This window comes from Scyliorhinus torazame, chromosome 21, assembly GCF_047496885.1.
Source record: "Scyliorhinus torazame isolate Kashiwa2021f chromosome 21, sScyTor2.1, whole genome shotgun sequence".
Classification (NCBI taxonomy): domain Eukaryota; kingdom Metazoa; phylum Chordata; class Chondrichthyes; order Carcharhiniformes; family Scyliorhinidae; genus Scyliorhinus; species Scyliorhinus torazame.
In genome coordinates this window covers 110665195-110678255 of record NC_092727.1, presented here as the reverse complement: position 1 = coordinate 110678255, position 13061 = coordinate 110665195, and the positions used below count along the sequence as shown (strand labels likewise).

Sequence of the window (13061 nt, the reverse complement as noted above, 5' to 3'; positions counted from 1 at the left end):
AGGGGGGACTCTACCCCCGACGATGTCGGAGGCGACGATAGCGCTAATTCTGAAGAGGGACATAGATCCGTTGCAGTGCGGGTCCTATAGACCTATTTCACTATTGAACTTGGACGCCAAATTGCTGGCAAAGGTGCTGGCATCGAGGATAGAGGACTGTGTCCCGGGGGTGGTGCACGAAGACCAGACAGGGTTCGTAAAAGGGAGACAATTGAATGTTAACGTGCGACGACTATTAGGGGTGATAATGATGCCCTCAGTGGAGGGGGAGGCAGAGATAGTGGCGGCAATGGACGCAGAGAAGGCATTCGATAGGGTGGAGTGGGAGTATTTGTGGGAAGTGTTAAGGAGGTTTGGATTTGGGAACGGGTTTATTCGCTGGGTTAGACTACTTTATGGGGCACCAACGGCAAGCGTAGTTACAGGTCGACATAGATCGGAGTATTTCCGATTATATAGGGGAACAAAACAGGGATGCCCGCTGTCTCCATTGTTGTTTGCATTGGCAATTGAACCTCTGGCCATGGCGTTGAGAGACTCCAGGAAATGGAGAGGGGTGACTAGAGGGGGAGAAGAACACCGAGTCTCGTTATACGCGGATGACCTATTGTTATACGTGTCGGACCCAGCGGGGGGGATGATAGAGGTTATGCGAATTTTGAGGAGGTTCGAGGAATTTTCAGGGTTTAGGTTAAACATGGGGAAGAGTGAATTATTTGTGATACACCCAGGGGACCAGAGTAGAGAGATAGAAGGCTTACCGCTAAGGAAAGTGGAAAGAAACTTCGGATACTTGGGGATTCAGATCGCTAGGAGCTGGGGAACCTTGCACAGACTTAATCTGACACGGCTGGTGGAACAAATGGAGGAGGACTTTAAGAGGTGGGACATGCAGCCTTTATCGCTGGTGGGCAGGGTGCAAGCAATTAAGATGATGGTCCTCCCGAGGTTCTTATTTGTATTTCAATGTCTCCCTATTTTAATCACCAGGACCTTTTTTAATAAAATAGATAGGAGCATTACGAGCTTTGTGTGGGCAGGGAAAGTTCCGAGAGTAAGGAGGGGGTTCCTTCAGCGCAGTAGGGACAGAGGAGGACTGGCACTACCGAATTTGGGAGATTATTATTGGGCCGCCAATGTGGCAATGATACGTAGATGGATGATGGAGGGTGAGGGAGCGGCGTGGAAAAGGCTGGAGAGAAGGTCCTGTAAAGGGACGAGTCTAGAGGTGCTGGTGACGGCACCGCTACCGCTCTCACCTAAAAAGTACACCACAAACCCGGTGGTGGCGGCAACACTGAACATATGGGGACAGTGGAGGCGACAGAGAGGGGTGCGGGGAGCCCTGGTGGGATCCCTATCAGGAACAACCATAGGTTCGCCCCAGGAAGAATGGATGGAGGATTTCAGAGCTGGTACTAGTTGGGAATTAGGAAGGTGGGAGATTTATTCATAGATGGGACTTTTGCGAGCTTGGGAGCACTGGAGGAAAAGTATAAGTTACCCCGGGGAAATTTCTTGAGATATATGCAGGTGAGGGCGTTTACTAGACAACAGGTGAGGGAATTTCCGCGGCTCCCGACACAGGGGATACAGGACAGGGTGCTTTCAGGGGTGTGGGTCGGAGAGGGCAAGGTGTCAGAGATTTACAGAGAGATGAGGGAAGAAGGGGAGGAGTCGGTGGGCGAACTAAAAGGAAAGTGGGAAGAAGAACTGGGGGAGGAGATAGAGGAGGGTATGTGGGCTGATGCCCTAAGCAGGGTAAACTCCTCTTCCTCATGCGCCAGGCTTAGCCTGATTCAATTTAAGGTGCTACATAGAGCACTCATAACGGGGGCAAGATTGAGCAGGCTCTTTGGAGTGGAGAACAGATGTGGCAGGTGTGGCGGGAGCCCGGCAAACCACGCACATATGTTTTGGGCGAGCCCGGCACTGGTAGGATATTGGAAGGGAGTGACACGAGTGATCTCGCAGGTGGTGAATGCCCAGGTCAAACCAAGCTGGGGGTTAGCTCTATTTGGAGTTGCGGAAGAGCCGGGAGTGCAGGAGGCGAAAGAGGCCGATGTCGTGGCCTTTGCGGCCCTCGTAGCCCGGCGCAGGATCCTACTCATGTGGAAGGAGGCGAAACCCCCCGGACTGGAGGCCTGGGTAAACGATATGGCGGGGTTTATTAAACTGGAGCAGATAAAGTTTGCCCTGAGAGGATCGGCTCAAGGGTTCACCAGGCGGTGGCAGCCATTTCTCGCCTACCTAGGGGAACGTTAGAGGGAAGACAGATGACCAGCAGCAGCAACCCAGGGGGAGGGGGGGGGGGGAGGGGGGGAGGAGGTTTAGTTGAGTATAGGTCAATAGAGTACGAGGTTTTGTTACTTGTGTATTATTATTATTATTGTTAAAAATTTAAACATTTCTGTTTTGTTATTATCGTTTCGTTTGTTTTGTAAGCGGGAAAAATGTTGCTCAGGGAAAAAAGAAATTTCAATAAAATATATATTTTTTTAAAAACAGGCAGGTTCAGTTTGGCATTTAGGAAGGCAAAATGTAATGTTGCCATTCATTTCGAGAGGGCTAGAATACAAGAGCAGGGATGTACTTCTGGGGCTGTATAAGGCTCTGGTCAGACCCCATTTGGAATATTGTGCGCAGTTTTGGGCCCCATATCTAAGGAAGGATGTGCTGGCCTTGGAAAGGGTCCAGAGGAGGTTCAGAAGAATTATCCCCGGAATTAAGGACATGCCAGATGAGGAACAGTTGAGGACTCTGGGTCTGTGCTTGTTGGAGTTTAGCAGGATGATGGGGATCTTTTTGAAACATAGAGAATACTGAGAGGCCTGGATAGAGTGGACATGGAGAGGATGTTTCCACTTGTAGGGGAAACTATACCCGGGCGCACAGTTCAGACTAAAGGGATGATCCTTTAAAACAGAGATGAGGAGGAATTTCTTCAGATAGAAGGTGGTGAATCTGTGGAACTCTTTGCCGCAGAAGGCTGTGGAGGCCAAATCACTGAGTGTCTTTAAGACAGAGATAGATAGGGGGCGTCATTCTCCGACCCCCCCCGCCGGGTCGGAGAATGGCCGTTGGCCGCCGTGAATCCCTTCCCCGCCGAAGTCTCCGGTACCGGAGATTGGGCGGGGGCGGGAATCGAGCCGCGCCGGTTGGCAGGACCCCCCGGTCAATTCTCCGGCCCGGATGGGCCGAAGTCCAGCCCAGAAATTGCCTGTCCCGCCGGCGTAAATCAAACCTGGTATTTACCGGCGGGACCAGGCGGCGTGGGTGGGCTCCGGGGTCCTGGGGGGGGGCGCGGGGCGATCTGACCCCGGGGGGTGCCCCCACGGTGGCCTGGCCCGCGATCGGGGCCCACCGATCCGCGGGCGGGCCTGTGCCGTGAGGGCACTCTTTCCCTTCCGCCTCTGCTACGGCCTCCACCATGGCGGAGGCGGAAGAGACTCTCCCCACTGCGCATGCGCGGGAAACTTTCAGCGGCCGCTGACGCTCCCGCGTATGCGCCGGGAAACTGTCAGCGGCCGCTGACGCTCCCGCGCATGCGCCGCATTTCCGCGCCAGCTGGCGGGGAAACAAACGCCATTTCCGCCAGCTGGCGGGGCGGAAATCCCTCCGGCGTCGGCCTAGCCCCTCAATGTTGGGGCTAGGCCGCCAAAGATGCGGAGCATTCCGCACCTTTGGGCCGGCGCGATGCACGTCTGATTGGCGCCGTCTTTGGCGCCAGTCGGCGGACATCGCGCCGTTGGGGGAGAATTTCGCCCCTGGTATTTACCGGTGGGACCAGGCGGCGTGGGCGGGCTCCGGGGTCCTGGGGGGGGCGCGGGGCGATCTGGCCCTGGGGGGTGCCCCCACGGTGGCCTGGCCCGCGATCGGGGCCCACCGATCCGCGGGCGGGCCTGTGCCGTGGGGGCACTCTTTCCCTTCCGCCTCCGCCACGGCCTCCACCATGGCGGAGGCGGAAGAGACTCTCCCCACTGCGCATGCGTGGGAAACTGTCAGCGGCCGCTGACGCTCCCGCGCACGCGCCGCATTTCCGCGCCAGCTGGCGGGGAAACAAACGCCATTTCCGCCAGCTGGCGGGGCGGAAATCCCTCCGGTGTCGGCCTAGCCCCTCAATGTTGGGGCTAGGCCGCCAAAGATGCGGAGCATTCCGCACCTTTGGGCCGGCGCGATGCCCGTCTGATTAGCGCCGTTTTTGGCGCCAGTCGGCGGACATCGCGCCGTTGGTGGAGAATTTCGCCCAGGTTCTTGATTAATAAAGGGATCAGGGATATGGGGAGAAGGCAGGAGAATGGGGATGAGAAACATATCAGCCATGATTGAATGGTGGAGCAGACTCGATGGGCCGAATGGCTAAATGTTGCTCCTATATCTACTATTCTTCATGAATTAAAATTAACACACCACTACCATGCCCTCCTGTAGGGTCAAAGCTCTATACAATCACCCCATAGTACAACTTGCATGCAAAAGTCTTGTGAAGTTGACCTGTTAATCGGATCCACACCAGTTGATGAAGTTAAAACTAAACTATCTTTGTTGGGGAGAGTTTATTGATATAGTCCACAGTCAACACAACTCCAATGTCCTGCCCTGCAATGTCTAGCTATCTCCATTTATAGTCTTGGGAAATTCAAATTAACAAGTAAAACAAACTTACAAAAGATGAAATGAACTAATAAAGGGGATAAGCCCTTAAAGGGGCACTGTAGAGCAGCACGGTGACACAATCATTAGCACTGTTGGCTGACAACACCAGGAACCCAGGTTCGATTCCAACTTTGGGTAACTGTCTGCGCGATGTTTGCATGTTCTCCTCATGTCTGCTTGAGCTTTCTTCGGGTTCTCCAGTTTCCTCCCACAGATGGGAGGGTTAGGTGGATTGGCCATGGTAAATTGCCCCTTAGTGTCCAAAGATGCACAGATCAGGTGGATTGGCCATGAATGGGGTTATGGGGTTCGGGCAGGAGAGTGGGGCTAGTTAGAGTGTTCTTTTGGAAGGTTAGTGCAGACTTGATGGGCTGAGTGGCCTCCTTCTGCGCTGTAGAGATTCTATAACTAACGAGCAAAACTACAAAAGAAAATTTACAAAACTCGACTTCCGGTGGCGGCTATGAAGGAGTAGGTCGCACATTTGGTGGCTCCCGCTCGGGTCGGAACTTTGGACCTTTTCCCCCGATTTTTTGTCAGATCTGAAGTGGAAAATTGATTTTGGATAAAACTGCGGCGAGGAATCCTACATCAGTGCATGGAGAAGCGGACCAGGCGTGCTCGAAAGAAAGAAATAGGCGAACGGAGAAGGCTTGGGCTGAGGCTGTTGCGGGAGAAAGCATGGAGGAGGACCGGAGTTCTGGCACGACGACCCAGCGGTCGACGGAGCAGCTGATACAGTTTATACAGGAGGAGTTTATACAGGAGGGCTTCGCAAAGCAGAAACAGGAATGCTTGGACCCGATGCTCAAGATCGGGCGATCCAGAAAGTGGAGAAGGCACTGACTGAGCAGGAGGAGCACCAAACTGCAGTGGAGTTGGAGGTGGGGATGTTGAGAGACCAACAGAAAAGACTCCAGGAGAAGATGGAGGGTCTAGAGAACAGGTCCCGCCGGCAGAACCTGAGAATCGTGGGTCTCCCGGAGGGATCCGAAGGAACGGACGCAGGGGCATACATAGCAGCTATGTTTGAGAAGCTACTGGGGAAGGGGACGTTCTCCTGACCCTTGGAGGTGGACTTGGCGCATAGAGCTCTAGCGAGGAAGCCGTGTGTGGGTGACCCCCCGAGAGCAATGGTGGTGAGATTCCACAGGTACCGTGACAAGGAGTGCAATCTACGGTGGGCCAGGCAGACACAGAGCTGCAAATGGGAGAACAGCGTCCTGCGTATACATCAGGATCTGAGCTCGGACTAGGCCAGGAGAAGAGCAGGGTTCAACCAGATAAAATCATCCCTTTTTAAGAAGAAGGTAAACTTTGGGTTACGCACGAAGAGCAACATTTTTACTTCGAGTCGCCCGAGGAAGCGATGGACTTGGCGAGAAGGAAAGGGCTGGTAGCCGACTGAGGTGTTTGGACTGAACTTTGCTGCAGTGCTCATGTGTTTTTTTTTCTCTTCTTTTTAGTTATTTAAAAAAAAAAGAAAAGCTTTTGTCTTTGGATGTTACTTGTAATGCCTTTTGTATTGATTTGGGGTCTGTGGATGAGCTGTTTGAGGTAAAATTTGCATTTGCACAGATGGGGGACGGAGGTGTGAATATTAGATGTTGGATCTTCTTTTTGATTTTCTTTGTGTTTTTCTTTTGGGCAATTGGGTTGGGTCTGTTTACATTTGCATATGTGTGTCCGAGCGGGAGGGGGGGAATAATAGGTGGGAAAATGTCTGGCGCCATGGGAGGGGGCCACCAGCTAGCTGGGTGGGCTAGCTCTCGGAAGCGCAGCGTGGGGTGAGCAGATGGTATGCTTGTTGGAGGGGACTGTGTGTATAGTGCTGTGCTGTTACTAGGGGGGGAGGGGGGAAATGTTCTGCTGACGGGGGAGGGACTTTTGCTGTGCGACAATAGGGAGGTCGGGGATGGAGGCTGCCGGGGGGCAGGCCTGCGGATGCGTGGGGTGCAGGTTGGAGACTGGCCCAAGAAAGGTGATGGCTGATCGGCGGGGGGGGGGGGGGGGCGAGAAGCCCCCCAACCAGGATGATCACATGGAATGTAAGAGGGCTAAATAGGCCGGTTAAGAGGGCACGCGTGTTCGCGCATTTGAGGGGACTGAAGGCGGACTTGGCAATGTTGTAGGAGACGCACCTTAGAGTAACGGACCAGGTCAGACTTAGGAAGGGATGGGTCGGACAGGTTTTCCACTCGGGGCTGGACTCTAAGTCTAGAGGGATCGCGATCCTGATTAATAAGCGAGTGTCATTCGAAGCAGGAAGAATAGTTGCGGACGTGGGGGGGGTCGGTGCACTATGGTCAGTGGAAAATTGGAGGGGTACCGGTGGTACTCGTGAATGTGTACGCGCCGAATTGGGATGATGTGGAGTTCATAAGGAGGATGCTGGGGAAGACCTGGATTCGCATAAGCTGGTTATGGGGAGTGGGGGGGGGGGGGGGGGACTTCAACACAGTCATTAACCCAGGCTTGACCGATCTAGCTCAAGGACAGGCAGGGTGCCAGCAATGGCAAAGGAGCTAAAGGGGTTTATGGAGCTGATGGGGGGGGGGGCATGGAGATTTGGGCGGCCGAGAGCGAAGGAGCTTTTCTTCTACTCGCACATGCATAAAGTGTACTCCCGGATTGACTTTTTTATCCTGAACAGGTCTTATTGACGGGGGTAGTGGACGCTGAGTACTCAGCGATCACGATCTTGGATCATGCCCCGCACTGGGTGGACCTACACGTCAGCAAGGAGGGTAGCCAGCGCCCGCACTGGAGGCTGACGTGGGACTTTTAGCTGATGAAGAGGTGTGTGGGCGGCTGACGAAATGTATCCAGAACTATCTGGGAGTCAATGACACGGGGTCAGTTTTGGCTGCGGTGGTCTGGGAGGCGCTAAAGGCAGTGGTTAGAGGGGAGCTGATCTCGATACGGGCCCACAGGGGGAAGGCAGACAGAGCAGAGACAGACCGACTGATAAAGGAAATACTACAGGTCAACAGGAGGTATGCGAAGACCCAAGAGGCATGGCTTCAAAGGGAACGACGGAGGCTAAAAGTGGAGTTTGACTTGTTAACTACAGGGAAAGCAGTGGAGCTGCTGAGGAAGGCGAAGGGGGGCGATCTATGAATATGGGGAGAAGGCCAGTAGAATGCTTGCACAGCAGTTTAGAAAGCGGGAGGCGGCCAGGGAGATTGGGAAAGTAAGGGACAGGGATGGGAACCTGGTCGGAGATTCAGCTGGGGTCAATAAGGCGTTCGAGGAATTCTACAGCAGGCTGTATGAGTCGGAACCCCCAGGTGGGCTGGAGGGGATGAGGCAATTCTTAGGGGGGGCTGAAGTTCCCGAAGGTTGATGAAGACTTGGTAGAAGGGCTGGGGGCCCCGATCAGGTTGCAAGAGATAGCAGATGGGTTGAAGGCCATGCAGTCGGGTAAAGCCCCGGGACCGGATGGGTACGCCGTGGAGTTTTACAAAATTTTCTCTGGGATGCTGGGGTCACTGCTGATGAGGACATTTAATGAGGCAAGGGAGAGAGGGGGGCTTCCCCCAACGATATCACAGGCCACTATCTCATTGATCCTGAAGCGGGATAAGGATCCGGAGTTATGCGGGTCCTGCAGACCGATCTCCCTACTAAATGTAGACGCCAAATTGTTGGCTAAGATCTTGTCCTCAAGGAATGAAGACTGCGTTCCAGAAGTGATTGAGGAGGACCAGACGGGATTTGTTAAGGGGAGGCATTTGGCGGCTATTGTAAGAAGGCTGTTGAATGTTATCATGGTGCCCCCAGCGGGTAGGGACGTAAAGGTAGTGGTCGCAATGGACGCAGAGAAGGCATTTGACCAGGTGGAATGGGATTATCTGTGGGCGGTACTGGAGCGGTTTGGATTTGGGCGGGGCATCATTGACTGGGTCAGGCTGCTGTATCAGGCACCCGTGGCAGGTGTTCGGATGAACAGGCTGACATCGGGCTATTTTAGGCTGCACCGGGGAACGAGGCAGGGATGCCCCCTCTCCCCACTGCTGTTCGCACTGGCCATAAAACCGCTGGCAATTGTGTTGGGAGCCTCAAAGGCCTGGAAGGGACTGGTCCGGGGGGGTGGTGGAACACAGAGTCTCGCTATACGTGAAGATCTGCTCTTATATGTGTCGGACCCATTGGAAGGGATGGAAGAAATTAGGTGGATTCTGGGATTCTGGCATTTTGGCCGGTTTTCGGGCTACAAATTGAACATGGGGAAAAGCGAGATGTTCGCGATCCAGGCAAGGGGGCAGAAGAGGCGACTGGGGGACCTGCCGCTTAGAGTGGTAAGGGGAAACTTTCGGTACCTAGGCATCCAGGTGGTGTGGGAATGGGAACGGCTGCACAAGCTTAATCTGGCCCGACTAGTAGACCAAATGAAGGAGGATTTTCGGAGGTCGGACGTGCTCCTGCTGTCACTGGCTGGGAGGGTCAGACAGTGAAAATGACGGTTCTTCCGAGATTCTGGTTTGTGTTTCAGTGTCTCCCCATCTTTATTCCTCGGTCCTTTTTTAAACAGGTCAACAAGGTGATCTCGAGCTTTGTATGGCGGGTAAGACCCCGCGAGTTATAAAAGGGATGTTGGAGCGCAGCCGGGAGGAGGGCGGGCTGGCACTCCTGAACTTTAGTAATTATTACAGGGCGGCGAATATAGCCGTGATTAGGAAGTGGAGGGGAGGGGAGTGGGAGCGAGTAGAGGTGGCATCTTGTAAGGCACTAGTTTGGCGGCATTGGTAACGGCGCCTCTGCCATTCCCGCCATCACGCTACTCCACCAGCCCCGTGGTGGTCGGCCCTGAGAGTCTGGGGGCAATGGAGGAGACATGTGGGAGCATAGGGAGCATCGGCTGGTCCCCAATTTGCAATAATCACCGGTTTGCCCCGGGGAGGTTAGATGGAGGATTCCGGAGGTGGCAGAGAGCAGGGATCGAGAGGATGGGCGATATGTTTATAGAGGGGAGCTTTCCCAACTTGAGGGAACTGGAGGTGAAGTTTGAACTAATGGGAGGGGATGACTTTAAGTACCTGCAGGCGTGGGGACTTCCTACACAGGCAGGTCTCAACCAACTGCATCTTAAAAATGTAATTAATAAGACATTGACACGGCCCAGTCGCCCCTCCTGAATTCAGAACATTCTGACATTATCCTTGCAAACAGAAGTTTTTTTACATTCAGTCTTTGAGTCTTGGAATGTTGGCTGTAAATATCTACAGTTGGGTTCAGATAGCCAATTCTTTAAATGGGATCACACAAACAAAATTAAAAGTATGATTGATTAGTGCCAACTCTGCCAAAATAGAAACAATTCCAGTTTAAAACAAAATTATTTAAGCATATGACCAAATCTAAATCCATATTTATTTTGCTGTATTGCTGTATCTTACTTAGGTCACTATGGCTTTGTGCCCAGCTCGTGCCTACTGGCATTGGAAATTGGCTGCATGTAAGGCCAACATGCGTTGTACCATTGCATGGCTGAGTGAGTAAAATAATGTGCCCATCGGGTTTTGAGTGAGGACAAAGAACAAAGAAAAGTACAGCACAGGACAGGCCCTTCGGCCCTCCAAGCCTGTGCTGCCCGTCTAAACTAAAATCGTCTGCAATTCCGGGGTCCGTATCCCTCTATTCCCATCATATTCAAGTAAGTGTCAAGATGCCCCTTAAACGTCATTATCGTCCCTGCTTCCACCACCTCCGGCAGCGAGCTCCAGGCACCCACTACCCTCTGTGTAAAAAACTTGCCTCGTACATCTCCTCTAAACCTTGCACCTCGCACCTTAAACCTATGCCCCCTAGTAATTGACCCCTCGACCCTGGGGAAAAGCTTCTGACTATCCACTTTGTCTATGCCCCTCATAATTTTGTAGACCTCTATCAGGTCGCCCCTCAACCTCCGTCATTCCAGTGAGAACAAACCGAGTTTATTCAACCTCTCCTCATACCAGGCAACATCCTGGTAAATCTCTTCTGGACCCTCTCTAAAGCCTCCACATCCTTTTGGTAATGTGGCGACCAGAATTGAACACTATAAACTGCACAAGAAATTGCTCAATTGTCTAGAAATTAAATTAGCAAGAAGTAACATTTCTGCTTACCATCTTTTTGTGCTAATGACTTTTCGATGAAATCTGCAGCTTCTTCAAAATAGGCACTGAGATTGAATGCTTCTGTGTCGTTTGCCTTAATTCCATGGTAGACGATTCCTGACCCTGCGTAGAACTCGGCATTGGTGTTAACATGCATAAACGAGTTTCCTTCTGCACTGTTTAATACATGTGATATCCCCAAACGCTCTAGTCTCATAAGATTTTGAGCGACAAATCTGCAAAATAAAAGACTGAAAGTTATTCAATTCTGTGAAATTTACCATAGAATTTACGGTGCAGAAGGAGGCCATTCGACCCATCGTGTCTGCACCGGCTCTTGGAAAGAGCACCCTACCCAAGGTCAACACATCCACCCTATCCCCATAACCCAGTAGCCCCACCAAACACTAAGGGCAATTTTGGACACTAAGGGTAATTTATCATGGCCAATCCACCTAACCTGCGCATCTTTGGACTGTGGGAGGAAACCGGAGCACCCGGAGGAAACCCCCGCACACACAGGGAGGATGTGCAGACTCCTCACAGACAGTGACCCAAGTCGGAATCGAACCTGGGACCCTGGAGCTGTGAAGCAATTGTGCTATCCACAATGCTACCGTGCTGCTCTGTTCCACATAGCCTAATAGGCTTGCCGTGTAGGTGGAGGGCAGGGCCTGGGACAGCGGGAATTGAAGATTAATCTCCAGCAAACAACCCTGGAAAAGGATAGGGTCATTAAAAAGCATGCGTATTATTTTTTTCCCCATTTACTTTTAACATTTCTGTTTTTCCGAGCGGCTGTGCCTGAAGTGGTGCAAAATCAATAACTCTCAAATGGGAGTTGGACAACGAGATGAGACCAGAATAAATGCAGGGTTATGGAGAATGAGCTGGGCCTGGGTCTGACTCATAGATTCATACAATTTACAGTGCAGAAGGAGACCATTCAGCCCATTGAGTCTGCGCCGGCTCTTGGAAAGAGCATCCTACTTAATTGAATCAGTCTACGTGGGTTTCCTCCGGGTGCTCCGGTTTCCTCCCACAGTCCAAAGACGTGCAGGTTAGGTGGATTGGCCGTGATAAATTGCCCTTAGTGACCAAAAAGGTTAGGAGGGATTATTGGGTTACGGGGACAGGGTGGAAGTGAGGGCTTAAGTGGGTCGGTACAGACTCGATGGGCCGAATGGCCTCCTTCTGCACTGTATGTTCTATATTCAAAGAGCTGGTGGGTGGATGACCTCCTCTGTGGTGTCTGTGTTTTCTACACTACAAAAATGAGTGTAAAGGACTTTGGGACATCCTCAGGTCATGAAAGGCACTATATAAATGTTAGTCTTTCCTTTTTGTTATGATGATATGGTTCTGTTAGGGATGGAGATAAAATAGTTGTTTGACTGACAGTTAAGAATCATGCAACAGGGTAATGCGGAGCTTTTTTGTTTTCCTACTGGCTTGTGGAGGCGGAGCACCATGAGGATGGACATGCTGAATGGCCAATGGCAGGAGGATGGGGGCAGGGCGTAGTGGGCAATGAAACCTCGAGGAATACATTGGCCTCTATTGCTTTGGTGTACAACAATTTGAGGTAGGATTGCAAATTGACGTGCTACAATGTAGACCTCCATTTCTACTTCAAAATGGCTGATGCAATCTTAGAGGATGTCTAATCACAGAATCACAGAATCGCTACAGCACAGAAGGAGGCCATTCGACCTCCCAGTCTGCCCCAGCTCTCTGGGTGAGCATTTCACCAAGATCCATTCTCTGGCCTTCCCCTTGTCACATTGCACATTTCTTCTTTCCAAGTAAATATCCAATTCCCTCTTGAATTTGTCCATTGAACCTGCCTCCATCACACTCTCAGCTGGTGCATTCCAAGCCCTAACCACTCGCTGTGTGAAGAGGCTTTTTTCTCATATCGCTTTTGCTTCTTTAGTCAACGACTTTAAATCTGTGTCCTCTCATTTTCGATCCTTTCACAAGTGAGAACAGTTCCTCCCCCTCCCCAGTCTACTCTATCCAGACCCTTCATGATTCTGAATACTTCCAGCAGATCTGCTCTCAGCCTCATTTTCTCCAAGAGAAAGAGTCCCGCTTCTCCAATCTATCTTTGTAACTGATGTTTCTCCTCTCTGGAACCATTATTATAAACCGCTCCAATGCCTTCACTTCCTGCCAAAAATGTGGTGCTTAGAACTGGATACAATGAATGCACTAGCTGAGGCCTAACTAGTGTCTTATGCAAGTTCAACATAATCTCCTTGCTCTTGTACACCTTATTAATAAAGCCTAGGATACTATATG

At 51.7% G+C, this 13061-nt stretch overlaps 1 protein-coding gene across 2 annotated transcripts in view; it reads right to left on the bottom strand.

Annotated features, from left to right (window-relative positions):
• dusp3a (dual specificity phosphatase 3a) overlaps positions 1-13061 on the bottom strand; it is a 64104-nt gene that overhangs the window by 26171 nt on the left and 24872 nt on the right. For both annotated transcript variants that reach the window (XM_072487252.1, XM_072487253.1), the window contains one exon: positions 10767-10993. In XM_072487252.1, coding sequence (XP_072343353.1) covers positions 10767-10993 — 227 coding nt within the window. The remainder of the gene's footprint in view (positions 1-10766; positions 10994-13061) is intronic.